This window comes from Amblyomma americanum, chromosome 9, assembly GCF_052857255.1.
Source record: "Amblyomma americanum isolate KBUSLIRL-KWMA chromosome 9, ASM5285725v1, whole genome shotgun sequence".
NCBI lineage: Eukaryota > Metazoa > Arthropoda > Arachnida > Ixodida > Ixodidae > Amblyomma > Amblyomma americanum.
The window spans coordinates 119,463,083-119,490,964 of NC_135505.1; the positions used below are offsets into that span (position 1 = coordinate 119,463,083).

At 47.6% G+C, this 27,882-nt stretch overlaps 1 protein-coding gene and 2 non-coding genes across 8 annotated transcripts in view; 2 read left to right on the forward strand and 1 right to left on the reverse strand.

Annotated features, from left to right (window-relative positions):
- LOC144104206 (uncharacterized) overlaps positions 1-26,217 on the reverse strand; it is a 37,274-nt gene extending 11,057 nt beyond the window's left edge. For 2 of the 6 annotated variants that reach the window (XR_013308458.1, XM_077637078.1), the window contains exons 1-2: positions 25,665-26,217; positions 22,476-22,642 (exon numbers count right to left, since the gene is read on the reverse strand). Coding sequence is in view for 1 of the 6 variants with exons in the window: in XM_077637078.1 (XP_077493204.1) it covers positions 22,476-22,582 (107 nt within the window). In the remaining 5 variants the exon portion in view is untranslated. Of the gene's footprint in view, positions 1-693; positions 1,645-22,475; positions 22,643-25,664 lie in introns of those variants that run through there. The other 4 variants (XR_013308460.1, XM_077637080.1, XR_013308459.1 and 1 more) reach the window with 3 other exon arrangements.
- A 202-nt stretch (positions 26,218-26,419) lies between these two features.
- TRNAM-CAU (transfer RNA methionine (anticodon CAU)) lies at positions 26,420-26,491 on the forward strand. The gene has a single exon. It is a non-coding gene; the product is annotated as a tRNA-Met (tRNA).
- Positions 26,492-26,814: 323 nt separating this feature from the next.
- On the forward strand, positions 26,815-26,887 carry TRNAV-CAC (transfer RNA valine (anticodon CAC)). Its single transcript has one exon. It is a non-coding gene; the product is annotated as a tRNA-Val (tRNA).
- The last annotated feature ends 995 nt before the right edge of the window (positions 26,888-27,882 follow it).

Consider the following 27,882-nt stretch of genomic DNA (forward strand, 5'->3'; position numbering starts at 1 on the left):
CCACGCACTTACACAGCTCGTGAACATTTCAGGTACATGGCGCAACAAAGAAAAGCTATTCCGCGTCATCAAATACAGGTTACACGCCAGCACCTAAGTGCGGCAAAGAAAAAAGGAAACAAGAAGAGAAAGTGCGACCTCAACGGCAAAGCTTGAAAGAAGAGCGCGTTGTCGGAAGCCACGTCACGCAGTCGCGGAAACTGCAAGCAGGAAATCAAAGTGCGTCACGCGACAGACAGGACCAAATATAGACAGGCCTTGGCCCAATGTCTCGGAACACGAGACAGCACCGCTAGCAAAGCACGCCAGCAGGAATATGGCAAGTACTGGCCCGCTACGAGTACCATCAAAGTATCAAAATACAAAACTACTACTGAAACACCGAAACCGAATAAAACCGCGGATAATCAATGCATATTCCAATGCAAACAGAGCAGCTGAGCAGGTCACTGTACATGGCTGCAAAGCACCGACCGTAGTGCGTTAACATCGTCCCTTTCCCGGGCAGATTATGTCGCACTTTGTAGAGACACTGCAGAGTGGTCGTGTTCTATCCAGTTAAGCAGTAAGACACCATGAAGACAGAGGCGTGAATTTAGCAACAAGCTCCTGGAAAAAGCGTCAGGCCGATTGTTGACACCGGACCGAAAGAAACAAAACTGCCCCGAGACTAAAACATACAGAATGACTTACATTTTCGTGTATCCAATCTTCGATAACTTTGCCGAGCCACCATATCTCGAAGAAAAAACTGCGCATGAGCGCAGCTGGCCACCACCACCACAACAGTCAGCCTGTTACAACATGCTACAGCAGTGTCCGCAGAAGGGAATTACGCAGTTACGGAACCACCGTCACAAGACACGCTATGTTCTCGAAAGCTACCCAACCAGCGGGGAAACGAAAAAAAAAAACGCCACAATAACCACCACCTCACCAGTTCATCGCGAATCTGCTTGTTTTCGGCACTAAATTAACCGAAGCCGACAAAAAAAAAAAGGTAAATTACTGCGGCCAGAACAGACTCCGCACTGCCAACCAACTGCGGTACACAAGGCGGACTCCAGCGCAGAGGAACGCGGTTGCGACAGCACAGTTCCACAGCTACGAAGAAAGCACACTCACTGCAAAGCGTCGGGCGTCAGTCTTCAGACGCTTCAAGCCACCGCTGTCGAGCTAACTTTTCCGCAAACTGCGTAGGGTGTCCATCACATCCGGCAACGAAAGAAGGACAGTCCATCAACGTTCCTCCCACCGAGACTGGAGGCCACAGTCTTCTGGTACCCACTATTCTAGAGAGCCTCCCGTTTCCGCAAAGCGCCCAAATGGCGCAGTCATCCAGGCACCTGAGCAGATCTGGACCGACATGTAGGGACAAGATGAGGGAGACGGCGGTATAGGGCGCCAAGGAAGAAGGGCCACGCGGAGGGGGAGGGGAGGACGTGTGACGCAAGGCGTTTCGAGGAGCCATCCATCGCCTCCCTCCCCTTACCCTCCTTTTCCGCCACCCCCCTCCCGCCTTTCTCGACAACGAAACGGCCACCAAGCACCACCGCCGAAAACTCCAAACTGGGGCCAAATTTAGCTGCCCCCATCGCCAGCGCAGCCAGCCAGCCTGCCTGCCCCAGGAACGCCAGCCAAGGAACGGCGCTTGAGCCTCCTACAGGTCGCCGGGGCAAGAGATCTCTCTCCCTCACCTCTTCACTCCGGCCCCCTCCCTCTCGCGAGACCTCGAGAAAAACACGCGAGAGAGAAAGGACACACCAACCGCGGCCCAAATGGAAGAGAAAGACGAGCGGCAGCGGAGGGCCATCAGTGGGTGACTGGGAGGATGAGAAAGTGGTGGAGGAGGGCAGAGGAACGAGGCGGGGTCCGGGCCTTGCGCCCCGAGCTCATCTCCCTCTCTCACACCGAGGTCTTCTTCGCAGTCTCGCGCAGACATTCTTTCCCCATACAAGTCACTTCGCGGTTCCCTTTCCCGTCGGCCCTCTGGAAAAAGGCAACGGCGCAGCGCGCGGTGCAGGCCCGCGGCTTGTCGGTTCGCAAGCGCCTCCTATATATAGCACGTCGTCATTCGCGTTGCTTCGCCTAAGACAGGAAAAAAAAAAACGAGGCTAGGCTCGCGCGGTTTCTACACGGTGTAGGCCCATATACGAGTGTGGTGTCCTACAACAGCCAACAAATAAGCGCTGTGGCATGTGGTCATCGGGCTGAGACAGTAAACAGAGTGAGGTATGGGACAAGAGCTGCTGCCGACCTTCCGTAAGAGCCTCAAGGGCCCCGGAAACGTCTCCAAGCCAACCTCCCCCCCCCCCCCCCCCCTCCAACAAAGAAATACGCGCGACTTAGCTCCCGAAGAACATCAAGAAGCCCATTCCAGGTACGGCTAACCGGGAACCCCAACGAAGCGACCTCTTGCGCAAAGCACAGATGTAACTCCAAAACACGCTAAGAGTCCCGCCACAGTTACGTAGTTGAAGGCTGAAACATTGTAACAGGCATTCACCCAAGGGTCCACTATAATCGGATACAACTGAAGAAAGAAGCGGCTTTCCCCCTACCAGCCAACGGCGTCGGCCGATTAGCAGGAACCTACTAGCATGGCAATGCAAAGAGCGGCGCGACAATGCACGGAAGGGACTATACCCTTTCATCTGCCACTCCCCGCATTTTGACGTTAGTAGTTTAATGAGAATCAGCGGATGCCACTGGCTGGAAGGGGGCCCTTGGACAGGGAGAGGCCGCTTCTTCCTTGAGTTGTACCCGACTATAGGTGAAAACAGCAATGCCAGGAATGCAACTGTGTCAGGTCAACTTTCTTTCTGGATGCCGTATCTTGTACCAGCTCGTTCGTCTATGTTTCACTATAACCTGAAGAGCCAAACGCCTGCTATAGCCTTATTAAGGCTGCAGTATGTATAAACAAATAAAAAATAAAGAAATAATAACGAGGAGAACGGAAACGCGTAGCACAGGACACGGGTGCCAGCCACAACAGCTGTTGCGCTCGCCGAGTCAGCACAGAGCACGAGGTCTGAATGTTCACCATGTAATGTGCCACGACAGAATTCTCCATTCATGAGCAGCGAACCAACACGAACATCGCCGTGGAGGAAACACCCCCCATCCCCAAAACAATAGCGTTTCTCTAGCGCGAAAGTGATGTTTTGGAATACAACGTTTCACGGACATCTTCAATTCATACAAAGCAGTGCGGGCAAATAAAACTTTTTAGCGGAAACCTCTTCAAAGTGCCAGGTGTTTTGGGGAAGACCACCACTAACTTTTAAAAATAGGCTCTTTGAGGTATGAATACGGCTTCTGCGGCACAATAATGCCTGCATTAGTGGACATCAAAAAAACAGAAGAATAATGTTCACTAGTTAGCAGCTTAACTCTTTTCTGATAATGAACTTTTTCACTATTACAGTTAGACACCTGTCTGCAATTTATAGCCGGTCGTTAGTAATAGCTATATCAGTTTTCAGTATTCGGAAAACGCGATTACCCTCGGTGCGATGGCACGACAAAATTTGGCTATTTCGACTAGTTACGTGCACTGCGGAGGTTGCTTTGCTTGCATGATCTTCGAAGGCGGATGTATTCTGGCATAATGTATCCAACATTCGTTGGGCCAGAGCGCCGACGGTAAGAGCGTTTTCGAAACTGATATGGCTATTACTAGTGACAGGTGATTGCAACTTTCAACCGTGACAGGCAAAAGTTAAGTATCAGAATTAAGTTGACCTGCTAACTCTAACTTTATGCACCTGCTTTCTGATATTCACCGGCGCTGGTATTATTCTGCCCAGAGACAGTCTTCATACCTCAGAAAGCCCATTTTTAAATATCAGTGACAGGCTTCCGTGAGAAACCTGGTATTCTGCACAGAAACCAAAAATTATACCGGCTACTTTAGAGGTGCTGTGCACTTTCCTAAGCATAGGAGCTAAAATATTACTTGAGGCCCCGGAGTAAAGGTAAAAACAGCCACAGTGTTTAGATAAAGACAATCAAGTTCAAATATGCTACTAGTCTTACGATCGTAGTCTTCTGCCGTAGCTTTCAAGGTGACACTGAGTAAGCTGGGTGCTACCAAAATTATTGAAAAAATATAGAAAAAACAGTAAACGCTTGCCTTTCAATGTGACAATAGCAAAAACGCGATCCGGATTTTAAAACATGAAATGCATTCGTATATTAATAATGCCCACTTCCATCACCAAGTGAGAAAAGAGCGGTAATTTTTCTCCTTAGCAGAGACAAGTAATAATAAGTGTATAAAAATCTTGCGCAGGGTTTCGAACAAGAAATATACGAAAAAATCTAGCCACACAGATAATTCTATTTTCTCTATACCGCTTCACGTGGGAGAGTGCAAAGAAATAAACGAACTGGTAATAAACAGTTACGGTTAGGTTACAGGCATTTCATAAGTCAGCATATGCATATCATAAGCATTACTATTGCCGGATACCACTCAAGAACGAAGAGGCTATTAACCGTGAAAGGACCCCCATCCAGCCAATGGCGTCGGCCAATTCTCATGATCCTGCCAGCGTGACAATGCAGGGAGCGGCTTATGAAAAGATATAGTCCCCTCCCTGCAATGTCGTGCGACTCCCTGCATTGTCACGCTAGCAGGGTCATGAAATCTGCCGACGCCATTGGCTGGAAAGGGGTCCTTTGACGAAGAAAAGCCGCTTAGTTCTTCAGTTGTGTCCAACTATAGCACTACCATGCAACTGCGCCATCCTTGAAGCGTTACCAAGGTCGTCAGGATGAATTTATCTTCCCACATAAGGCGCAAGCACCTATCAATATCTGCACATAACAAGCAATACGGTTACACACTCAAGAGGAACACTGCTATGAGCATCGAGTTGGATTTTTTTTTTTAGTCTCGATCGGGGCACACCACAAAAACATTCCACCGAGAAACGAGAAAAGAAGCGGTTCGACAGTGACAACCTTCTTGCATAAGCACACCAAGAACTTTCACCTTTTTTTTTCCACAGCGCTCCTCCTCTGTCCCGTCTCGCGCTCCGCTAGTTGAAACGTAGTTGGCAGAAACCACCACATCCTATACGGCGCACAAGCCAGCCCCGCTGACAACACGCGCAAGCGATAGGCAGCAGCTGCACAAGTACGCACGATGCCATTTTGCATGCGTAGCTGAAAGCGGACCACGCCTGCGTTGCACAAACACGTGCCTTTGCTTTCGAAGAGTTTTCGAGATAGCGGAACAGATTTAGCACACTTCCCGGAGGAAGCCGAACCTTGTGAAAAAAAAAAAGTGAGTTACATTACTTAGCCCCGATTAAGCGCCCACCCCTCTAAGAACATATATCCGCAGGAGAGGGTTGGATCGCTGAAAATTGTTTTTTTGGCAAAGGAAGTGGCGCAGTATCTGTCTCACATATCGGCGGACACCTGAACCGCGCCGTAAGGGAAGGGATAAAGGAGGGAGTGAAAGAAGAGAGACAGAGGTGCCGTCAAACCTGCACGCGGAGGCAAGGCAAATCGGTAAAATTCTAGCTCATCCCCAAATTCCCAGACAGACGCGATACTCCTTCAGTGAAACACCATATAACATCGATAGATAAAAAAAATTAACGACGATTACACGCGAGGCAATGCGGCTGATTAGCGCTAGCTACGGCGACACAATCACGTTTCAATCCCATCTATTCATCGTCGATACCATTCATGCAAAGCTGCTCCAGCGCCTTCCTCCAAGTTTCGCATCCTCGGAGCATTCGAATTCCGCAAAAGCCAGCGCGCGTGGACCGAATAGCGCAAGAGCTGTTAGACAGCTTTCGCATACCGTGCACCATGTTACCGTTATTACCGGAGTACCGGGAGCCCGTCCACCGCCAGAGCGCACGCGCTGATTGGTTGCGGCAGGCGAGCGCGCAGCTGCCGAATACATGGCGCCATCTGCCGTCCTCTAGGCAACCTGCGCGTGCGCACTGACAGCGCGCGTGGTCCCTGCACTCCGGGAACGTTAACGGTAACACGGAACACGGTATTCTAAATGTGTAGCATGCTAAGGTGCCTAGGAGTAAAGGTGGACTAAAGGTGTCTATGAATAAAGGTGTGCTAAAGCTATCTATGAGTATGGTAAATGTGTTCATACACCTTTAGCGTGCCATGTACCGTGTTACCGGTACCGGAGTACCGGGAGACCGCACTCAGCTAATTGGCATGCGCAAACCGCCTTGACGACGACAGATGGCGCCAGGTACCCGGCAGCTGCGCGCGCCCATGGAGCATCGGGACCACTCAGCACGTGCTCACCGGCGGTGGGCGGGCTCCCGGTACTCCACTAACGGTAACACGGTGTTCTAAAGGTGTCTATTCTATAAAGAGGTTAATAATGTATTTTGCCGTCGCCCCCCGCCCCTCTCCACCCACACCCTCACACGGGTGCGTGGCAAAGTGTGCTGTTAGCCTGTTACATTTTCAAACCGTGCAGCGTGGTCGACACGGACTCGTCACTCGCAGCTGCATGATGGCGGCAGCTTCGAAGAGCAGGACGCTCGTTGTCGAAGGCCGCGGCTCCCTGCTGAGCCGCTGGTCATTAACAGGGCCGTGGTTTTCATAGGCGTCCCCTCGTCAAGAGTGCAGGGAGTGTTTTATGGCTTTCGTTCCCGGTTCTCCTCTGTTTCTTTCCGGTTTTCCTTTGTCTTCGAAGCCCATGAAGCTGTGGTGTCGGTGCACCTTTCCGTTACAGCTGTTTTCGCTACAACACGGGCGCGGAGAAAGCGTTCGGGCCACCGTATTTCAAGCTCGCCGCGGACCCTTCAGGGCTAACAAAACTACTACGTCACTTCCGGGAACCGTTCTCCCTAGCAACGCTGGGATGAGAGCGTCATAGGACTTCAGCAGATTGCCTCGTTCCATGTCCCAGAATGCGTTTCGTCGAAATAATCAACGGACCCCAGCTGCCTGCACATGATCAGAAGCTCTACATACTACAACAGGCTCCGAAGCGACCGCTCGCTTAAATTATCCGCTTTAAGGAGCTCCGAAAGCCGCCAGGATCGCTCGCATGACCAGAGATCACATATTTTCGAGAAGGCATCATTCTAGGACCACGGGTCCTTGCGACCACGCCTGGATAACATTTTGACCAGGAGGTCAAGACCAGTGAGGATAAAACACGAGGGCGTCGATGTCAAACATGACGATAATGCCATTTACACCAAGGACCCCTGAACGCATGGCTACATTCACTGCCAACGGTTTGCTGCCGACTGATTGAGAGCTGGTGTTAAGATGGACCTCCGGTTTACAAGTTTCCAGTAGAGTAAGTCACAGTTTTTAATTATTCGTCGCTTGGCATCTAAGTCGTTAATTAATTATGACACCGACGCCAGACAGTCTGAGTAATGTCCCCCCACATCCCCCAAACAGCTGCCGTTGCGTAAGAAAGCAGAATGAGAAAGTCAACTTTATTCCAGCGAGTCGCCAACACCCAGGTCCCAAGAAACTAGAACAAAAAAAAAAAAGAAGACGCCTCCATTTTTCAAACCGAGGATAACAAAGTAAGGTGACACCGCACAAACACACACACGCTTGTATAGACGCGACAACGGCACACGCAGCATTAACGGGCAAGGTAGCGGTGAAAATCACCAACGAAACGAAGAGAAAGAAAGGCGCAGGAGATGAAGAAAAAAGAAGGAACCTGCGTTAATGGCCGCCGAAGATCTGGCACAAATCCCGCGGCCCGCACGCAGGCGTGCCACCCGAGGCCGAAACAGCAGCGCACGCCTCGGGCATATAAACACAAAGAACAGCGAGGCAAGTTTCTGCGGCGCTGGTGCCGTGGCTCCCTGCTGACGCAGTTGCAAGGGGCTTTCCGTTCCCGTTTAGGGCTAATTCTGGAACTGGGTTTCGCGCGCGCGCGCGGAGACGCATTTACGCGCGCTCGGCGAGCACGCGGGACCCGGGGCCTATTCTGTACCGCGCACGCGGCCAAGGCGGAGCCTGCGCGCCGTGGCCGTTGTGAGAGGGAGAGGAAGATGGGGAAGGGAGAGAGCACCGCCCACGACGGTAAAACTCGCGCGCGACAACGCCGAATTTGTTTTCCCGCCACAGTCTAAGGCGCGCGATTGTCCTGAATTGCGCGCCAGACATGTGTGCATACGACGTATCCTATAGTCGGATACAACTCAATAACGAAAATGCTTTTGTCAGTCAAAGTACCCATATTCAAGCCAATGGCGTCGGCCAATTTTCACAAGCCGGCTAGCGTAACAATGCACGGAGTGGAAGATGAAAGGGCATAGTCAACTGCCTGCATGGCAGGAGATAGTCCCCCCCCTCCCCCCCACCGCTCCATTTTCACGCTAGCAGGTTCATGAGAACGGCCGACGCCACTGGCTGGAAAGCGGTCCTTCGACGGGGAAAAAAGCCGCTTCGTTTTTGCCTTGTATCTGACCATAGCGCGACAATGCAGGAAGGGGTATCCCCGAACATGGAAGCATAGGGGAAGGAGACTATCCACTTTCATCTGCCACTCCATACATAGTCGCGCTAGCAGGCTGATGAGAATCAGCCGACGCCATTGGCTGGAAGGGGGTACTTTGGCGGGGAAAGGCCGCTTTGTTCTTGAGTTGTATTCGACTATAGTAGTGGATGGGCTAATGGGGAGGGAAAGCGTGGGCGCTGAAGGATTTTAGAGTGCGCAAGTCCTCGACTCAGGCGAGAACCTTACAGGCGCCTGAAGCAAATCATTCCATTTTAAATATGCGCGCTTGTATTGGCAATTTGTGTCTGTCGGCATCTTAAGTGTTCTCCCTTCCTTTGCTGTAAGGCTGTTAGGCCCAGGCTTATCAAGCTGCATTGTACAGTACCGAGATCACCCTCTAGGTGTTAAATTGTGAATAAAAGAGTTAACCTCTCCAACGGGTGCATGCTAACCCTGGCAATACCTTCAACTGATACGCCACCTTGCCGCAGAGGTGTGGTCAGCCCAGCCAGGGCAGCTCGATCTCCTGCCGTTTTTCAACAGAGTGCAGAAGAAAAAAAGCTTCAAAATTTGTGGCTGACTGAAGCAGCAAGTTTTTCTATTCGTTTAAAAAGCTTATTTTTCACTTTTAGCCTTTTGATCTTAAGAAAGGCACAGAGGTGACGTCTGTAAATTTCAGTGTCATGATAATAGTGGAAATGATGACGCTACTTTCATTAATGTGACCTAGGAACAATCCATGACCGGGCAGAGACCCAGGTTAAGCTGAGCGTTACGCAACGCCTCAACAAGTGTTCACAAGGCCAGGCGGGAAAACTGCGCAAAAGCTTTTAGTTCGCGTGGCTGCCACCACGTGCCGCTGAACACTCAAAAACACTATGTCATGGCTAGGTGGCTGATCCATCCATTTACCGCGGCGAATTTCGAATGGAGATGGTGTGAGCGTAGCAAGCATTCGTCTGGGAAGATTTTGCAGTGAGGAGGAAGAGTCGGTCATGATAATCGTCATGTTCGCGCAGAATATCCCGCCACACCCACTATAGGGCGAGCTTGAAGGCTGGCTCTTCTGCCCACTGACGTCATCAGGGCAGGGGACGCGCAGTGAGGTGTGTAGCCCTAATCGGTTGCGAGCTACTGCGAGCAGCGATATTGAAAACTTATTTTTAAATTACAGGGCCCACGCAGAGCTTTCAAATTTGACAAGAATACCCGCAAACACCAACTCTGCAGATCTGTTGCACTAGAATATACCCATCGAAATCATTTCAGGGTCCCTTTAAAACCATACTACTTTTTTTTATGTGCTTGGTGCAGCGAACTGAGCATGTTCAGTTCGTTTCGAACACGAACCACATTGGAGTGAAACTGGAATGGAATCTTTGTGTCATTCTGAATCATGTGTAGAGTAACAACGAAATGAAATATGGTCGAAGACGCTGAGGAACAGAAGCCGTGCACAAGAAAACTAAAACAGGATCAATCTCCGCCACGACACATCGACAACGCCCGCGCTTCTACAACAAAGCGAACACGGCGCTTCATAACAGTCTTAGTTACGCCTGTAGGTCTATAGATTCAGAAGCTATCCGGCATTTATTCACGAATTCAGGACAAGGGGGTACTTCGGACTGCGCCGCGAAGTGCAACGGACTGATCGTCCTGTCGAGGAACCAAGGACGGTAAAAAGGAAAAGATGAATCGGCGAGAATGAATACCGATACCTGTGTCAGCACATAGTAGTCATCGTGATAAGCACTGCGCGCGCAGCCGTCCCACTGATACGCATCTTCGACGGCAGCGGAGTGCGCCCGGATCATAGAAAGATTAGGGCCATCAAGGAATTGCGCCGACTTGAAAACGTCGCTGAAGTTCCTTCCTTGCTAGACATGATGAACCACCTCGCAAGGTTCCTTCCTGACGCTGCGTCTATGTCGGCGCCTCTACGCAGCCCCTTCAACAAAGACAGCAATTGGTTATAGGAACTCAACAAGAGGACGCCTTTGAGAAGATCGATTACTCTATGCTCGAACAGGTGCTTTGCAAAGTACAACCCCGTGTACCCGAAAATCGTGTCGGCGGACGCGTCTTCGCAAGGACTTGGCGCAGTTCTACTCCAAGATCAGCCCTCAGGCGAAAGACGTCCTGCTGCATATGCCTCTAGATCGCTCGCGAAAACTGAGCAGAGGTATTCGCAGATCGACAAGAAAGCGTTGGCTTTTACTTTGGCAGCGGAGCGCTTCGACGAATTCCTGAGAGGTCTCACGTTTGTGTTTGAGACAGATCACAAGCCCCTCCCTCCGTTGCTAGGTTGTGATCCCCTTGACTCACTTCTATCTAGAATTCAAAAGTTCAAGATGCGTCTCATGAGATACTCGTTCACACCTAAACACGTCCCGGGCAAAAGCATCGCTACAGCGGACACTTTCTCGGGCTAGAGGCATGAACACGGGGCTAGCCATGGGTGAACTGTCTGAACCTGACGCCTCGGCATACGTGGACGAAGTTGTCCGATATGCGCTCTCAGATAACATACTAGACCACATACGCTCAGAGCGGGCAAAGGATCCAGAGTGCGCCTTTTTGCTCGAAGCTTGCGTGCACGATTGGCCTAAAAAGGGCCGGGTACCACAAGTTCTAATACCCCTGTCACACGGGCACCGCAAATGTCTTTAAGAATCGGGTCCTTATATCCAAAGGCGTAAGGTGTGCAGCTACACGGCACAAATGTTGCACCTTTGCCGCTATGAGCCTTGGAGGCGAAGGCGCTCGTCAGAGACCTTTGGAGCGCAAAGGCGCAGCCTTCGAGAACCTGCGATCGCAGTGCCGTCCAACGTCAAAAGTAAAAGCAATAAAAAAGATACAGCCAACAATGTTAGAAAATACTTTTTTTTTAAATACGAAAGGTGTGTCTGGCTTTGCTTTTGGTGCGGGTGTTTATATTTTATGCCGAGATTTCAAGACAGTGAATGTGTTGCAACATCGCGTGCCCCTGGTGGCCAAGGCAATACACAAAACCTGCCGCTGATGATGAGAGTCTAGCTCTTGCAGTACTTTTAAGGAAGCTATCAGAATAAAAAAAAAAGTCCGAGCTCAACGAATGAACAGAATACCCCACTTTAATTTTAAAACACTCACTTCAGCCGCCTCGAGCACAGCAGCGGGTGCTAAGCCTGAACGACTGTTTCACCTTTGGGCTGCACTGTGTAGCTGCGTCGCTGCTCCTTTAAGCTTTCGCTCCTTTGGTGAAAAAAAAGGTGCCTTTGCTGGAAAGACCTTCGAGGAATGCCGTGTGACAGGGGTATAAAACAGCTTTGGGCATATCACTGTGTGCAAGAAAGGACTCCAGACTAGTAATTCCACGAGCGGCGCGGAAAGAAATGCTGCAACGAGTCCACTAGGGACATCAGGGCGTCGTCCGCTGTCGCGCAAATGCTAAAGGATCAGTCTGGTGGCCAGGAATAAGCCAGGACATAGCAAGACCCGTAGCCAGCTGCTCAACCTGCGCGCAAGACCGCACCGAATTTTTTGAACCGATGATCCCCTCTGAAACAATGGAGCTTCCAGGTAAAAAGTCGGTGTGGATTCATTCGAGATGAAAGGAGCTGTCTATCTTGCTGTTGTCCATTATCACTCCAGGTATCCTGAGCTGGCCCTGCTGGATCGCGGAACATCGTCAGAGGTGGTCATCCAGCATCTGAAAAGTATCTTCGCCAGGCACGGGATCCCTAAAACGGTCCACAATGGTCCACAGTTCATCTCATTTGCTTTCATTGAGTTTGCAAGATTCTACGGCTTCAAGCATGGTACGACGAGCCCTCGTTACACGCAGGCTAACGGGGAAGCTGAGCGCATGGTAGGGACTCTCAAAAGGCACCTGAAGAAAACGCAAGAACCCTACATTGCCTTCCTGAACTATAGAAATTCCCCGGGGCCAACCGGCAATAGTCCAGCGCAACTGCTGATGAGCCGTCGCTTAGGTTCAAGAGTGCCATGCATGCCATCCGCGCTAAAGCCTCGAGTAGTCGGCGCTTCTTGGAAAAAGCAAGACGAAAAGTGCCGACAGAAGCAAAATCTGTATTTGACAGACTTCATGTTGCTAGGGCTCTTCCCAGGTTGTCTGCAGGTAACCAGGTGTGGTTGCGAGACAGGTGCGCCCGAGGCAATGTTTTTCGTCCATCGTCGACACCAAGGTCCTACTGGGTCCAGACTGAAGGGGGGGGGGGGGGGGGCATACACCAAAACAGACGTCATCTGGTGCTCCCTGACGAAGAAACCAGCCCCGCAGAGGTCGACCAGCGTCAACAAAGCAGCCAGCTTACAGAAACAAGCACCGACGACGTGCTGACACGAAGTGCTTCTGATTCGCTTGGCAAAACCATCGTGCCGGAGCAGTCATCCAACAACACCCAAGCGAACGTATCGAAAAATTCGACTTAACACCAGTGCAAAGAACGACGCGATATGGGCGCATCCTATACGAATGCCGAAAAGACTCGGTATCAATGACTGCACACGCTCCTTGTACAGGGGAAGATGTGACAGTCATCGTGATAAGCATTGCGCGCGCGGCCGTCCCACTGATACGCACCGAGATATGTGCTATGCCTTCCTTTCCCTCACCCAGTTCTCACGTAAGTCATGTGACCGTTCTGGCTGTATATATTGCGCCAGGCAGGGGCCTATTGGTTTACATTCTTTTTTTCTGGCTGCCCCACCATACTTTTTGTATATATTGCGCGACGGAACATTAAAAGGGGTCATTTCTTGGTCACTACCGCGCGCGTCTGTCTGACTGGCACCTACGACTGCTACTAAAATTGGTAGCTTTTTTAAAGTAGTTAAACCGTGTACACGTGGGAAAGCACGTGTTTAACATGGCTGGCTCATGGTTCTGTCGGCACGTCTGGCGTCGAAATTAGTTCGATAGTAGTATGGGCTGATAAAGACGACTATGTGCAATGCACAGCGCGAGAGTGCGTTGCAGTTTAACACAAGGCACATGACCATCGAGTGCTCATGGCCATCGATGGCCATGTGCCACCGTTTTTGAGGCAACAACAACGCAATGCGTGATAGGCTGTGGCAATAGCAAAGTGTTCTCGTGCAGTGCCCAGCGAACCTGCTCTGTTCGCGGCGCTACGAAAATTGGTAGCTTTTTAAAGTAGTTAAACAGTGTACACGTGGGAAAGCACGTGTTTAACATGGCTGGCTCATGGTTCTGTCGGCACGTCTGGCGTCGAAATTAGTTCGATATTAGTATGAGCTGATAAAGACGACTATGTGCAATGCACAGCGCGAGAGTGCGTTGCAGTTTAACACAAGGCACATGACCATCGAGTGCTCATGGCCATCGATGGCCATGTGCCACCGTTTTTGAGGCAACAACAACGCAATGCGTGATAGGCTGTGGCAATAGCAAAGTGTTCTCGTGCAGTGCCCAGCGAACCTGCTCTGTTCGCGGCGCTACGAAAATTGGTAGCTTTTTAAAGTAGTTAAACCGTGTACACGTGGGAAAGCACGTGTTTAACATGGCTGGCTCATGGTTCTGTCGGCACGTTTGGCGTCGAAATTAGTTCGATATTAGTATGAGCTGATAAAGACGACTATGTGCAATGCACAGCGCGAGAGTGCGTTGCAGTTTAACACAAGGCACATGACCATCGAGTGCTCATGGCCATCGATGGCCATGTACCACCGTTTTTGAGGTAACAACAACGCAATGCGTGATAGGCTGTGGCAATAGCAAAGTGTTCTCGTGCAGTGCCCAGCGAACCTGATCTGTTCGCGGCGCTACTAAAATTGGTAGCTTTTTAAAGTAGTTAAACCGTGTACACGTGGGAAAGCACGGGTTTAACATGGCTGGCTCATGGTTCTGGCGGCACGTCTGGCGTCGAAATTAGTTCGATAGTAGTATGAGCTGATAAAGACGACTATGTGCAATGCACAGCGCGAGAGTGCGTTGCAGTTTAACACAAGGCCCATGACCATCGATGGCCATGTGCCACCGTTTTTGAGGCAACAACAACGCAATGCGTGATAGGCTGTGGCAATAGCAAAGTGCTCTCGTGCAGTGGCCAGCGAACCTGATCTGTTCGCGCCGCCGCGGGTTCGAATCCCAGTCGCGGCATTATTCATTCATAGTTTGGCCAAGCTTGGTCACCTTGAAAGTCAAGCTTCACACAAATTCGGTGAGGCGGTTAGACCCTGTGAAACAGAGCTGTGGCACTAAAAAGGAAAGCCAATATCCAGCCATCTAAGATCAAGTAATCATCTAACTAGTGATAGCGGACCCCTAGCTGTGCTAAACAGCTGGCCATGACAATGAGACAACCCCGGTCGTCCTATCTAGGTGGTCTGTGGGTCCGCAAAGCGGGCTAGATATTTCAACTCTGGCGACTGAAGAATACAAACAAGGTATTCAAAGATACCCTTCCGGGGAACAAAAACACACGGGTAGAATACATTGCTGGAAGGTCGCGACCAGCGGTGTGCATCTGAATAATGCAACGACGCTCTTCAAACTTCCTTCCATCTGTATTCTTTTCACCGTGCCACAAAACACGTTTTAGGGATAGTTGACGCATGCTACTGCTAAACGGTCACTCGATATGATGGGTTACTCGGTGTGGTGCTCTAAATGCTGCACACAGTTTAGTACTGCAGTGCTTGTTCAATCAGTTAACCCCCATTCTTTGATGACGCGCGCGTTGCAAGGCTGCTTGCTTTCTGGGCTTTCCTGAAAGGAAATAAACGAAGTACAGCTTACATCACGTCTACTGCACGTGTTCCGGGTTGTTCGCCCAGTTTGAGCCGTTGGATTTAATATCAGTCATTTTGGTCACTGGCCAAATAGAAGCCCCCCCCCCCCATCATATCTTCCTTTTCCCGCCATTATCGCAAAGATTTGCCAGTCGGAGTGGCGTACACTGCAGAACAGCATCGGAAAAAAAATTGTTTGATAACACAACCCTAGTTCGTAAGAACCTAGGGCTCATCACGCAGCTACGCAACGCGCAAAGATTGGAGACGGAATCACAGACGTTGATCACGACCATTGACCCGTGAAGTCGACCGTGTGTCTCACCTCCCCCCCCCCCCTCCCGCCTCCCTCCCTTTACTGGCTAGAGGCCAATTCTTGAAATTGCGGCGTGCCCTCATCCCCGGACCACACCGGATAACTCCCAGAGCTCGGCCGGCGCAGGGCGCGCTGTTGTCTCGAAATCGTGACCCGGAGGCCGCGTGCCATGTTGCTAAATCTCGGGAGTGCCCGGGGCGCATACCGAGGCTGCCGTTGTTCTCTACGGTCTTCCAAGCGCTTCCAAAGAGGTGTGTCTACGACATGTGTGCCCTCGCCTGCTCTCCGATTTCTCTCCACACCGGTGACGCGCGTAGCGCATGCGCAATCGTACCAGCCGAGGACGACGAACTCGAGTGAGCGGCCGCATCAAATCTAACGGTCGCATTGTTTTCGCGTTGTAAACATTGCGTGTGGCGGCAGTAGCCCCCCTTTACACAATGATCCACAATGAACCAGTATGACGTAACTCCTGAGCACTCAGTGCTTCACGAGTGCAGAGAAGTGGACGGGTTGGGGTAACATACTGAGCTCGAAATAGTGGCACCAAACAAACGTGACCTGCGTGAGAGGGAAAACAGGTTATTTAGAGTACTATAGAGACCTAACTTTTGGCTGTCTGTTTTCTGCATAAAGCATTAATATGCATGGATTACCTCATGGTATTATCCCCTGGAAAAACTTTAGGTGTAATCCAGGCATTCAAAATTACACTGAAGGATGAAAATGAATATTGGTTTTTGAGGAAAGGAAATTATATAGTAACTGTCTCGCATATCTCCATGGTCACTGGAAGTGCCAATCTCAGTGGATGCCCCCCTATCTCCTTGGACGCCACTGACTCTCCATTAGGGAAGGAATAAAGGAGGGAGTGAAAGAAGAAAGGAAGAAAGAGGTGCTGTGCCACCCAATGACTGTGATGTCAAAGTGCCCTTATAGGTCATGTGAGACATGAAAAAGCTGATATAATTGCTGCTTTTTCATTTTAATTTAGGACAATGCTAAAGCAAGCCTGCCTCAAGAGCAAGAATGACAACTAATGTAGAAGGAGCAATTATATTGCAGTTTTTTTATGTCTCGCATGACATATAAGCACACTTCACGTCAGTCATCGCTGGCTGTTCAAACAAACAAAAACAGCATGAACGAAATATTCAGTTATAAATTATTTAGCGGCAGTAGGCAAGTACCACATGGTGATTCATGTATAGTAGTGTCTTCTGCACTATTGTGAAGAAAATATGCCATAAAAATTAGGTGTCGATACTAACAAAACTGTCCCCTGCCTCCATCACTGAGGTGGGATGCTTGGTCTTGCAGTGGGGATAGGGTGGCCGCAGCTGGCACAGGACAGTGTTAACAGGAAAGATATGGGAGAGGCCTTTGTCTTGCAGTTGGCACAGTCAGGCTGCTGATGATGATGATAGGATTACAACCCTTGTGATAATGTGGCCCGGATATGAAACACAATTACTATCATATGTGTTACGATCCTTGTTAAATTCACTTGGTTTTCGATTACTCATTTTGTACCATCATGTTTCTGAAGCAAAATGATTGTCACTACTGTAATCCATTGCTTGCATTGTATTTCTGCATAATGTACATCTAGATTCCCCTCTTGCCATTGCATAATGCTACTTGACTATCTTTGACAGCCACTGCTAATTATTTTCATTGTGTACACAAATCTCTGATGAGTTGCACACCCCTGTCAGGCCATTTGTCGGCATTATCAAAATCTCGTATGGATGTTAAATAGATTTCGATTCTATCTGATGATTCCTGGTCTTTCCCCGCCCATGGCCAACCAGCCCTGTCTCTACGAGAAGACCAAACAGCACTACCAAGCACAGCTTATTCAGGTCTGATGAGCCCAGACTGCACATGCGCAAATAGTCTGTTGAGGCAGCCACATGATCGGTGAACAGGTAATTTAACGGGTGGGCAACAGGTAACTTACAACTTATAATTTCTCCAGATTCCACACACTTTCACAAACTCCACAGACTTTCATAATAATTGATAGTGTCGCATAATTTGAAAACGTCAATTTTCAGTGCTTTTAGTTGAATTCGGCTATGCTAAAAACTACTTAGCTAAGGCAAGTTTTCAGTACACAAAGTGAGCAGATACTAGCCATTAGCTGAAATGCTCTTTATTTACAAGAAATTACTGAAAAATGCAGACATGAGGCAAAGAACACACAGCATGCAGTCCTCATCATATCTGATTTGATTTGATCTTTATTCAACATCAGGCGATGTTGGGTGCACAGGCAAAAAACCAGAAAGGCTAGACTAGGCCAGTGCACCCATTCTTTTACAGCAGGGGTGCCAAGTTACACAACATGAATACATACATCGATAAAAACACAGAGGGAAGGCAATGGAAGATTACACAGCATATATAAGCCATCTGTAGACACCACATTTGCATTATCAGAAAAAACAAAACATAAAACAGTTGAAGTTCTGAAAAGTGCAAAAGACACACACAGAGGAAAAAAAAGGGGGATGACACAAAGAGTGCCTTTGTGTCAAAGAGAGCTCTTTGTGTCATCCCCTTTTTTTCCTGTGTGTGTGTGTCTTTAGCGCCGTTCAGAACTTCAATCATGAACCAACTAGCCCCAAAGCAAGTTCTTCTGCATAAAACGGTTACCGTCGCATTAGCAAAAAAAGATAGAGAACAAGCATGACTAGTTAATAAAATAAGTACAAGTGGAAAACACATACGTTATCTAAGTAAAGATATCGTGCAACTTTTTCATGGACAATCTCGTAACATATACAGATAGTAGATGAGTCCAAAGAGGTGGGCTCCCCATTCCACTGGCATATACAATAATTATAGTGGAGCTGCCATAAAAAAAAAAACATAAACCAATAAGCTCCTGCCTGTACCACTAAAGTATCACAGGCACTGGCATATACAGTGAAACTTCACTTGAACAAACTTCAAGGGACCCCAGGGAAAATTTTGTTAAAGTGAAAGTTCACTCAACTGAAATAAGTGTGCAGCAGTTTGTTACCATTAGGTAAAAAAAAGGGTGGTCAAATCATATATCAGCCCATTTATTTGTCACTCTGCTCAAGTTCCGCTAATTAGCACCTTGCAAAGAACATTGTAATCATCTGCTGCACTTTCCCACTTAGGACTGCAGCAGTTGGGAACTTAGTAACTGTGTCTAAGCACTCGTGGACCTCCTCTGGCACAGCAGTTTGCTGGGCAGCAAACTGCTGTGCCAGAGAAGCAAAGGCTTTAAGTTTTTCCATGTCGATTAGTGCCTCTTTGGAATATATTTTTGGCGCTTTATCATGACGCGGGTCAAATCTTTCTCGTCTTCGCCTTCCTCAGGTAATGAACTCTCTACAATATCTCCGTATTGAATGCAGCATTCGTCTTCACCAGGGAGTCACAGGCGGCATACTCCTCAAAAAACAAAGGGCTATCTTCACCTTCTGACAATTCTGGCCAGCCACCTGGCTCACTGTGTTCTTCATCAGTGCCATGATCTTCTGCCTAACAGACTGGTGTCCACAGTAGTCCAGTTTGCTGCATGCAGATCTGCTTTTTGCCAGTAATTCAGTATTGTTGCTGGTTTCACACTCCACCAAGCTCCTGGGAGCATTTCTGCTGCCTGCCGCACATTAATCGCGTCAGGCTTCTGCATTCTTAAATTTATCGGAATGCGATGCACACGCCACTTCGTGTAGTTTCGTAACGCGGTAATGGAGTGCGGTCGGTGCGGTTCTCAATGTAAAAAAGTGGTAAAAAGGGCAGGTTGTACTTGTTTAAGTGTTCAGTATGACCTAGGACACATGGGATGGCGCCCCGAAAACTGTTCGTAGAACTGAAATGCACACTGCACTGATGTTCGTTAAACTGAAGGACGTTTGCATTGGGTTCAATGGCGCTACGGTGTGGGGTTTGAAAAAAGTTTGTACAACTGAATACTTCGTTTAAATGAAGTTCGTTCAAGTGGTATTTTACTGTATGTCATTTTGTAGTAGGTGATTTATGGTAGTTGGCAAGGTGAACTTTAGCATCAGTTTCCCATAATTGGTACGGCATTTGAAAACTTTCGAGAATTCAGGATGACGTGTGGGGTATGAAGCTATGTTCCTATTTAATTCGGCTAATTCAGCCAGGGTTCGGATATGGTTTATGACATTTGACCTGTAACATTTGCATAACCAAAAGCCATACATCGAGTCTGCACGAGTAACATTTAGTTTTTTTAATAAGTCAGCTGTAGGATATTGGTATGGCACATTACTTATAATTCTAATGGCAAGTTTTTGGAAGACTACCAACTTGTGCATGTTTTCTGCAGTTGTAGTCGCCCACACTAGGATGCCATAGTTCATCAAAGATAGGAAGAGTGATTTAAAAAGGAGGGTATTAACGGATGTGGGGAAAGTCAGGCAGTAGCAACGTATAAGGCCGATGGTGTTAGATAATTTACCGGACAAATGTTCAATGTGTCTATCCCTTGACATGTTTTTAGTGAAGTAAACTCCTAAAGTTTTATAACAGTGTACAACTTCCAGTACATTTTCGTTGAGCAGGAGGAGAGGAAGTTCAATATTCGTGTTTCGTGCGTGAAATATAAGTGCTTTTGACTTATTGGTATTTAACTTTAAATAGTTGTTACATGCCCAGTTGTTTATTTGCGAAAGGGTGCCATTCGCACGAGCGCTTAAGTCTGAGCCTTTGCTTCCCGAAAAGAACATTGCTATATCGTCTGCATATAATATGCATTTGTCAGGTTCACCTATGAGCACAATATCGTTAATATATAACAAAAAGAAACGGACAAAGAATACTACCTTGGGGAACGCCTGCAGTCACCGTTGTAACATGCGAGAAGTGTCCATTTATATCAACAAATTGTGTGCGGTGCTGTAGATACGATGTTAATAATGACAAAGCCTTACCACGAATCCCGTAAAAGTTAAGTTTCTGGAGCAATATTTGATGATTAACGGGATCAAAAGCTTTGCTGAAGTCAAGAAAAATACCTAGTACTATACGTCTGTTTTCAAAGTTATCCAATATGAATTCTTTTTGAGAGAGAAGGGCCAATTCTGTTGATCTGTTTTTTCGAAAACCACATTGCACGGGCTATGATACTGTAACGGTCGGTGAAGGATGTGAGTTGCTCAAGAGCCAGTGGCTCAAGTATGTCAGTACTTAGTTGCCATAGCATATATTGCTGAAGATCACAAACCAACCATTTCAATAAAAGTTATATTGCTAAGGAAGTTGCCTCAGGGCCCAGCAAGGGTACAGAAAGTAGGACAGTGTTCAGTGTGACCCACTATACTGTTTCAAACACATATGTACTGAGTGGCTATCAACAAGGAACATAGCTGCCTGAAATCTTTCAACAAAGAACAATTCTTGTGATGAAAACTGGAAACACATCATGCATTCATGAACATTGCCAAGAGAGACAACCTGGAGTGAACGCAAGGAACCCGCACATATCCGAAAATATTTCTGCTATAACAAGAATTTAGCTTACCAAGAGGTACAGGCGCGGCCAGAATAATATGGAGCACAGGAACAGTCGCAGAACTGCGGAGAACTGCTTATGCGCGTTACCTAGCATGAGCGTCGAGAACTATGCGTGTCGGCACGCACAGAGAGGCGCCGTGGTACGGACCCACTTTATTGCCGCAGGCCTATCACTGCTTAACGTACAGTCTGCATGCCTGCAGGAAAGTAAAGGCTGCGTGCTTTGTAGCGCATCACAGCTTGGCACTCGCACGCGACATCGACGATAAACTCAGCCCGCTTGGAGGAAAGCATCACCTGGCGGAATTGCTCGAAACAGTTTAGCATCTTTCGAGCAAAGATAACACCAGGGTTGAAGCAAAGAGTGAGACTCGGTGGCGGGTACTTCGCTGCGCGCGGAGAGCCAAGTGTTTCTTTCTCTCGTTGATAGGTGGCACTTAGATGCAGTTTCCCCTTGATGCGCCGCCTGTCGCGTGCTACGCATTATTCTGGCCGCGCCTGTACCTGCCACTTGGAATTTAGCAGTGGTATGTGCATTTTATGAAAGAATAGCAATGCGCTATTCTGGCAAGGAGCTATATCACAGAAACTTCAAAGCAAGCCTACGTGGGCCAATTGTTCCAATGTTAGAGGGGTTTTTCAGCTTGTGAAGGTGCTCATTTATGCACAAGAACATTTCATGTATAATAAGGCATGTAAAACAGAAACACTGATTACACATTTCGGCAGAAAGAAAATTTAGTCGAGTGAAAAATGTGTTGCAGCTGTTAGCACGTTGCAGTCATTCTACACGGATTGCGACACCACGAATGCTTTGTCACAGCAGCTTTCATACCTGAAGCCACAAACGATTACTGCATGCTTTCAGAGAATGTGACTGGACCAAACTTATCTAAATCCATCAGCAAAGGTACACAGACTACAAAGTTCACCTATACTGACAGGTTATTGCATGCTAAAGACAAAGAAAATGCTTTCACTAAAAACAAAGCACTTGTAAGCTAAAAGAAAACAAAAAATGATGTAAAGGTATCACCAAGCCCAGCTGTTTTCAAAAGCAAACTTAGGTAATCCCAAGACATTTTTTTTTCTGACCGCACCACAGAGGCTAGTAGGGCAGTTGCACATTTTGAGGCAATGCTTCACTACTTTAGGTACACATCAGGTGCAGACCGAGAGGACCAGCCACCTATCCAAGCTTAGCCTTGTAGTGCAGCACCTTGCGCTCAGAGACTATCTCACCTTATCAGGGTTGTTACTTGGTTAAGGAGTTTTCAAATGGCATGCAAAGATGCAGACAGCCTTGCAAATATATCAAGCCACCGCTGCAGTTTCTGTTCAGGTGGACTTGACCGATTTCCAGAAAAAAAAGAAAGAACTCAAGTAACTGTGACTTACACATTAGCCGGCTGATCCTTTTTTGACAGGGCACTGCAAGAAGCATCCAGCACTGTCATCTCTGCTCCAGGTCTTGTTCTCTTGAAACAGCAAGATGTCCTCTGCATGCGTTAGGACATGGTGGTCGAGCTTGAGGATTGATGCCAATCAGCAGAGCTCACGGGTTTCTGCAAAACAAACAAAAACACAAATGATGTAATATCAAAAAGCTACCGACACAAAATGCATGAACCACAAAACAATCCAATGCAGGTTAAGACTGCGCAAATAGGACAAGAGGCAAACAAACGCCACCGTTATGGCTATAGTGCTCAGCTGCTAGCCTGAAACACACTAGTTCGATGCCAGCCATGGCGGCAGCATATCAGTGGAAATGAAATGCTAGAGACCCGTGTATGGTGCAATGTTGGGGCACATTAAAACACCCCAGGTGGTTGAAATTATTCGGAGGCCTCCACTACAGTGTCCCTTGTAGCCTGAGTTGCTTTGGGATGTTAAAACTATAAGCCTTAAACCAACCAAGAGGCAAAAAAATGAATACTACACCACTGGTGCAGATTCATAACTATTAAAGGTAGTGACATCACAAGCTATATAAGGAAGGAACCTAAGCGTGCACCATTTTTGTGGCTCACACATGAACAGATAATGAGTGACATACTGCTTTCTAAAAAATATTACATGAGGGCAAATAAATCTGCAATAAAATTATGTAACATTGCTGGAGGCCAGAAGAATCGACAAGGGAATCCAGATATCAAGCCACTAAATGCTTCACATAAAAAACAGGAACAAAGATACACAGATGGCAAAACGTTAATTAACAAACAACCTGAGTAAAACTGAAAGATGAGGACAAATGCACAATGGCAACATAGATGGCAGAATGCTTAATGACAATCAAGAAGAGTAATGTCGAGGGCGAAGAAATTAAACGTTATCCAGGCGGCCGCAGCTCTCTATATTCTCCGGCGCCCACTGGCGGTGTACCTGTTGACTGAGAGTGCTGCCCCTGGGTTTCTGCACAGTGCCTATAATAGCATACGTCAACAAGTTTTTTGAATATCTCAGCATGATGTTAAAATTGTGTTCCTTATAGGGTCCTCCCTTGTACAACAGTTTCCCAGAATACTATATGAAAATACATTAACAAAGCAAATTCAGCAAGCCGGAACCAAAACTGTGTGCATGGCCAGCGATGGAGCTTAACTCGAAAAAGCAATCACATAATTAACAACATTGAAAAAACATGAACAGATGTTCTGAATGGACGAAACGGTAAGTGGAAACGATGACTCTATTTATAGGATACCCGACAGGATACAAGCTTCAAAATTTTGTTCAGCACGCAAGAGGCAAGCAAAGCGGAACAGATTAATGTTTAATGAGTAATGTGCGAGTAATGTTTCCAACATCACAAAGTAAATGCTATCTGTAGAAATCACCTGCACTGATGCGACAGATAAGGCAGGCAAACTTTAAAATCCATTTGTGCAGAAACAAGTATGCCACACGGCAGTCATATCGATTTTCATTTCATTTCGACATTGCGGAAGTGGTGAATAAGAACAGAAAAAGCTGTAGTAAATGTTCAGTTAGAATATACGAAGCTCGAAAGACGCCCAAAGTTTTCCTTTAATAGCTCAGCATAATAGCGTCTGAAGAGAAAAACAAAATAGAAGACATGAATGTTGTTTGTTGCTGAAAACACTAGTATTCTACGGTGCCAATCAGAGTACATAGGCCTCGCGAGGGAATGGAAAGCTCATTAGCGCTTTGTTGAATAGCAAGAGCAATGGGCCGCATTGAGATTGTCCGACCTTGCATCAACAATGCCCAGTTATGCATGCATTGCACATAGGACAGGCAAACGTTTACTACACAACTAGTGTGAACCATGAGAGAGGTTCGAGAAAAGGCACAGTGAACAACAGTTCTGGTAAAGTATGAAGTTCATGAAAATAAATAAATAAAACAAATAAATCACAAAAGAAGCTTCTGAAGAAAACAAAGGAGAATCCTTCAAATGTGAAATTTTTAAAAATATTTCAAACCATTATAGGCAACTGGATGGACCAACAACAAAAGCCATGGCAGCAGATGGCCATGGCTTGAGTGTCCTAAAATTTACTGATCAATAAGTGTTCTTAATAGTCCACTAGTATCAAAGTGGATGAACCTGCCACAAGTCTGACCTGTGAAGCTGTCATGTTGCTCACAGCAGCAGAATAGTTTCGCTGCTGGGCCGCTGGGACACACAAGTTTAGCAATGCACAAAGCAAAATTCTCAGCAGTCCGGCATAGGGTCCTTAAACAGTGCAAGTAAGTTTCGAGCATCAGAAGTGTCAGAAAGATTTTCCTCTGCAAACTACAGTTACGCACAACATGGAAGCATGTGTCAGTTTGCATACTAAGCAAATGTTTTATGGGTATGATGGCCTAATTTTTGGAAAACCATTGCGCACCTTCCTCTAGTGGCGATGCAATGCCTACATTAAGGTCGGGTCAAGTATTGAACCAGTAAAGTTAGGACAAAGCTGCCGTTCACTTATGTCTTTCCGGTGTACATGTGCAAAGATATTCAATGTGGATGCTTGAATTACAGCGCAAATGCAGCTACAAAAAGGGCAGTGTCCAAACCTAATGAAGTCCACGCTGATTTGAGTAAAAAGCATTCCAGTGATCTTCTATTGCCGGAAATGACCAAGTAACGGCGATATTTTGCTGAATGGAGTGGACGTTTGAAACAAAGTTGAAGTTGCTTTTCTATCCTTTCCTCATCACTAACAACCGCCTGCAAAGAAAGGCAGCGGTGCAGGCTTGTTACTAATCGCGAGGTCGTTCGTTGCACCCTACACCGATAACCGAAACACTGACGACTAAACACGGGCGCGTCAACACAGAGGTTCGCAGTCGGGTTTCGTTTTGCGAATAAAGGAAATGCAAAGCAACTGTCTGCAAACACATAAGCACAGAACGTAATAAAAGTAACACATCTGCATCCACCACTGCGCTCGCCAAAAAAAAAAATTAAGAAATCGATCGTGCGGGTAAACAGTGCGCGTGCAAAGTTCCGAGGGCGCCGCAGTTCAAACATGGACCATGTAAAACAAGATAAAGCATGCCAACTCTAAATTTACAAAGGTAAGCACGACACAAGCGCTGCACCCATAGCACAACTCAACTCACCTGTTGATGGCAGCTGTGACGCTGTAGAAGCGTTGTCACTGTTGTCCAAGTCACGCCAAATCACTCTGGTACAAGTCCGCCACACCGCGCCCGACGAGCAAGCCACTGCGCGCATCACGGCACACCGTCACAAACAGCCGAGCTGGTGGTCGTAGACCGTCGACCGACTTCGGGCGCGGAAAGCCGCAATACTCTGCCGTCGGCCTGAAAATGCGGCGGCGACCGCTGTGGCTCCATTACGCTCCGGTGCATATTAGGCAAGCCGGGGTCGCCGACTCGAATTTCAACCAAATTAGGCAATCCCGTTGACTGGTGCTGCGCGCCGCCTGCTCCCCTCGCACGTCACGAGCGCGCTGCATCCCAAAATAACACGCGTATACCTCGATTCCAGTTCGCCGGAGATGCAGCGGCACGCAAGGCGTTTATTCGCTAGGAATCTACTAGAAGGAAGCACGTTGCACGGCGGACATGCTTCGATGCAGTCGTAATTAAATACGTAACATCAACAGGGCATCGCCGAGCACCCACGCACAGTCAACGCCAAGACGGCAACAGGCGCAGCCATGTTTGTTTACATGACGTCTACATAAAAAGTTTTGGTGAATTGAAGCGCTCTACACTGCTATGAGTTGTAGAAACCTACTGCAATGCTATAAATGTGTGTAGTTCATAAAATAACGAAGGCATATAAACATGACAGCCACCGAACATTTGTTTACATTTGTATAATAACTTAAAGACAGCTGACTCCGCCTAGCAGAGTGGCGCAGTGGAAGCGTGCTGGGCCCATAACCCAGAGGTCCGTGGATCGAAACCACGCTCTGCTACAATTTTTTCGGTTTACTTTTTTTTTTTACTCTTGTTTAGCAAGTCATTACGCGTTCGCGCAGTGCAAATCCAGTGTGATGTCTGACGTCAAACAAGTTCAAACCTTCCTTTCATTCAGCACGCGTTTGCCTGGACTCATGTTCTGTTCTGTGGAGAGAGAGGGCAGCGCTTCTCAGCCGCAGCGCATAGTGACCACCTGTGGGATTAAAAACTGCTCCATAAGCTTTTGACCTCAATGATCTTCGGAAATTAAATACCACCACTGTTCAAAAAGTTTGTAGCTTCAATATTGACACCTATGGCAGTTATGTCTCCGGCAGGTGTTTCCGTGGTGTAGTGGTTATCACGTGCGCCTCACACGCGCAAGGTCCCCGGTTCGATCCCGGGCGGAAACAGTTGCTTTTTTTTTTTTTTGGAGTGAGCTTCTAATCTGCATCTAAATAATAACGCTTTTTTACGTCGTGATCATTTGTGCCGAATCTTTCCTCGTTAGGAGGCGCGGTGCAAATATCAGCGCATAGCATGCAAATGTGAATGGACCTCAGCGCGACGCGATTCTTATCCGCCGGAGAAGTACGCCCTTCATTCCCTCTCTCCTTCGAGCAACACAGTGCAATACATTTCCTCGCATTTAATTCATGCGGTGTGACTGCATATTTATGTTGTTATACCCAGTGCGCGGGCTGGGGCAGTTTATTTTCCAATCCATTTTACAGCGCCACCATTCTCTTTGTAGATCTAGGTTGGGATCCTTAACTGCAGTACGCTCTAAATACATTATGACGTTGAAGAAAAACGATGAAAAAGTGAAAAAAATTATCCTAACTAATACATTCAGAGCTCTAGGAGATTTAACTAATACATTCACAGCTCTCGGGAATTTCAAATGGCATTGAAGGCGAAAGTATCTAACAGCAGATTCGAAATGCCTGGCGCGATTATTTTCAGCCAACCGTTCCAATTAATATTTACAGAAACATTGAATGCTGCAAAAAAAAAAAGGGGGGGGGGGGAAGGGGCAAACCGTTGCTGTTTTTTCTCGGAAGTACTGGAAACAAAACATTCGGAAGAGACTAAAAATGTCAGCATTCAGATCATTTATATCCACGTATACACCCGATGTTCGACACCAGAGTCTTTTTCATGGAAAGTTTGGCACTTGCTGGCGAATGGTATCAGAGCACTTTTGGCTGCAGTCATGCACTGTCATCGTATAGCAATGAAGGTGCAAGAATTAAGTGGCCTCGGAGGGTCATCTGTATGTGTCCTCTTGTGATGAACCAGTTTCTTAAAATGGCCCTGGGTCCACACTGGGCATGAGGAGATTGATGCACCGACTCCAAAATGATTTTGAAGTGATTTAATTAAAGCATGCTTACGGGACAGAAGC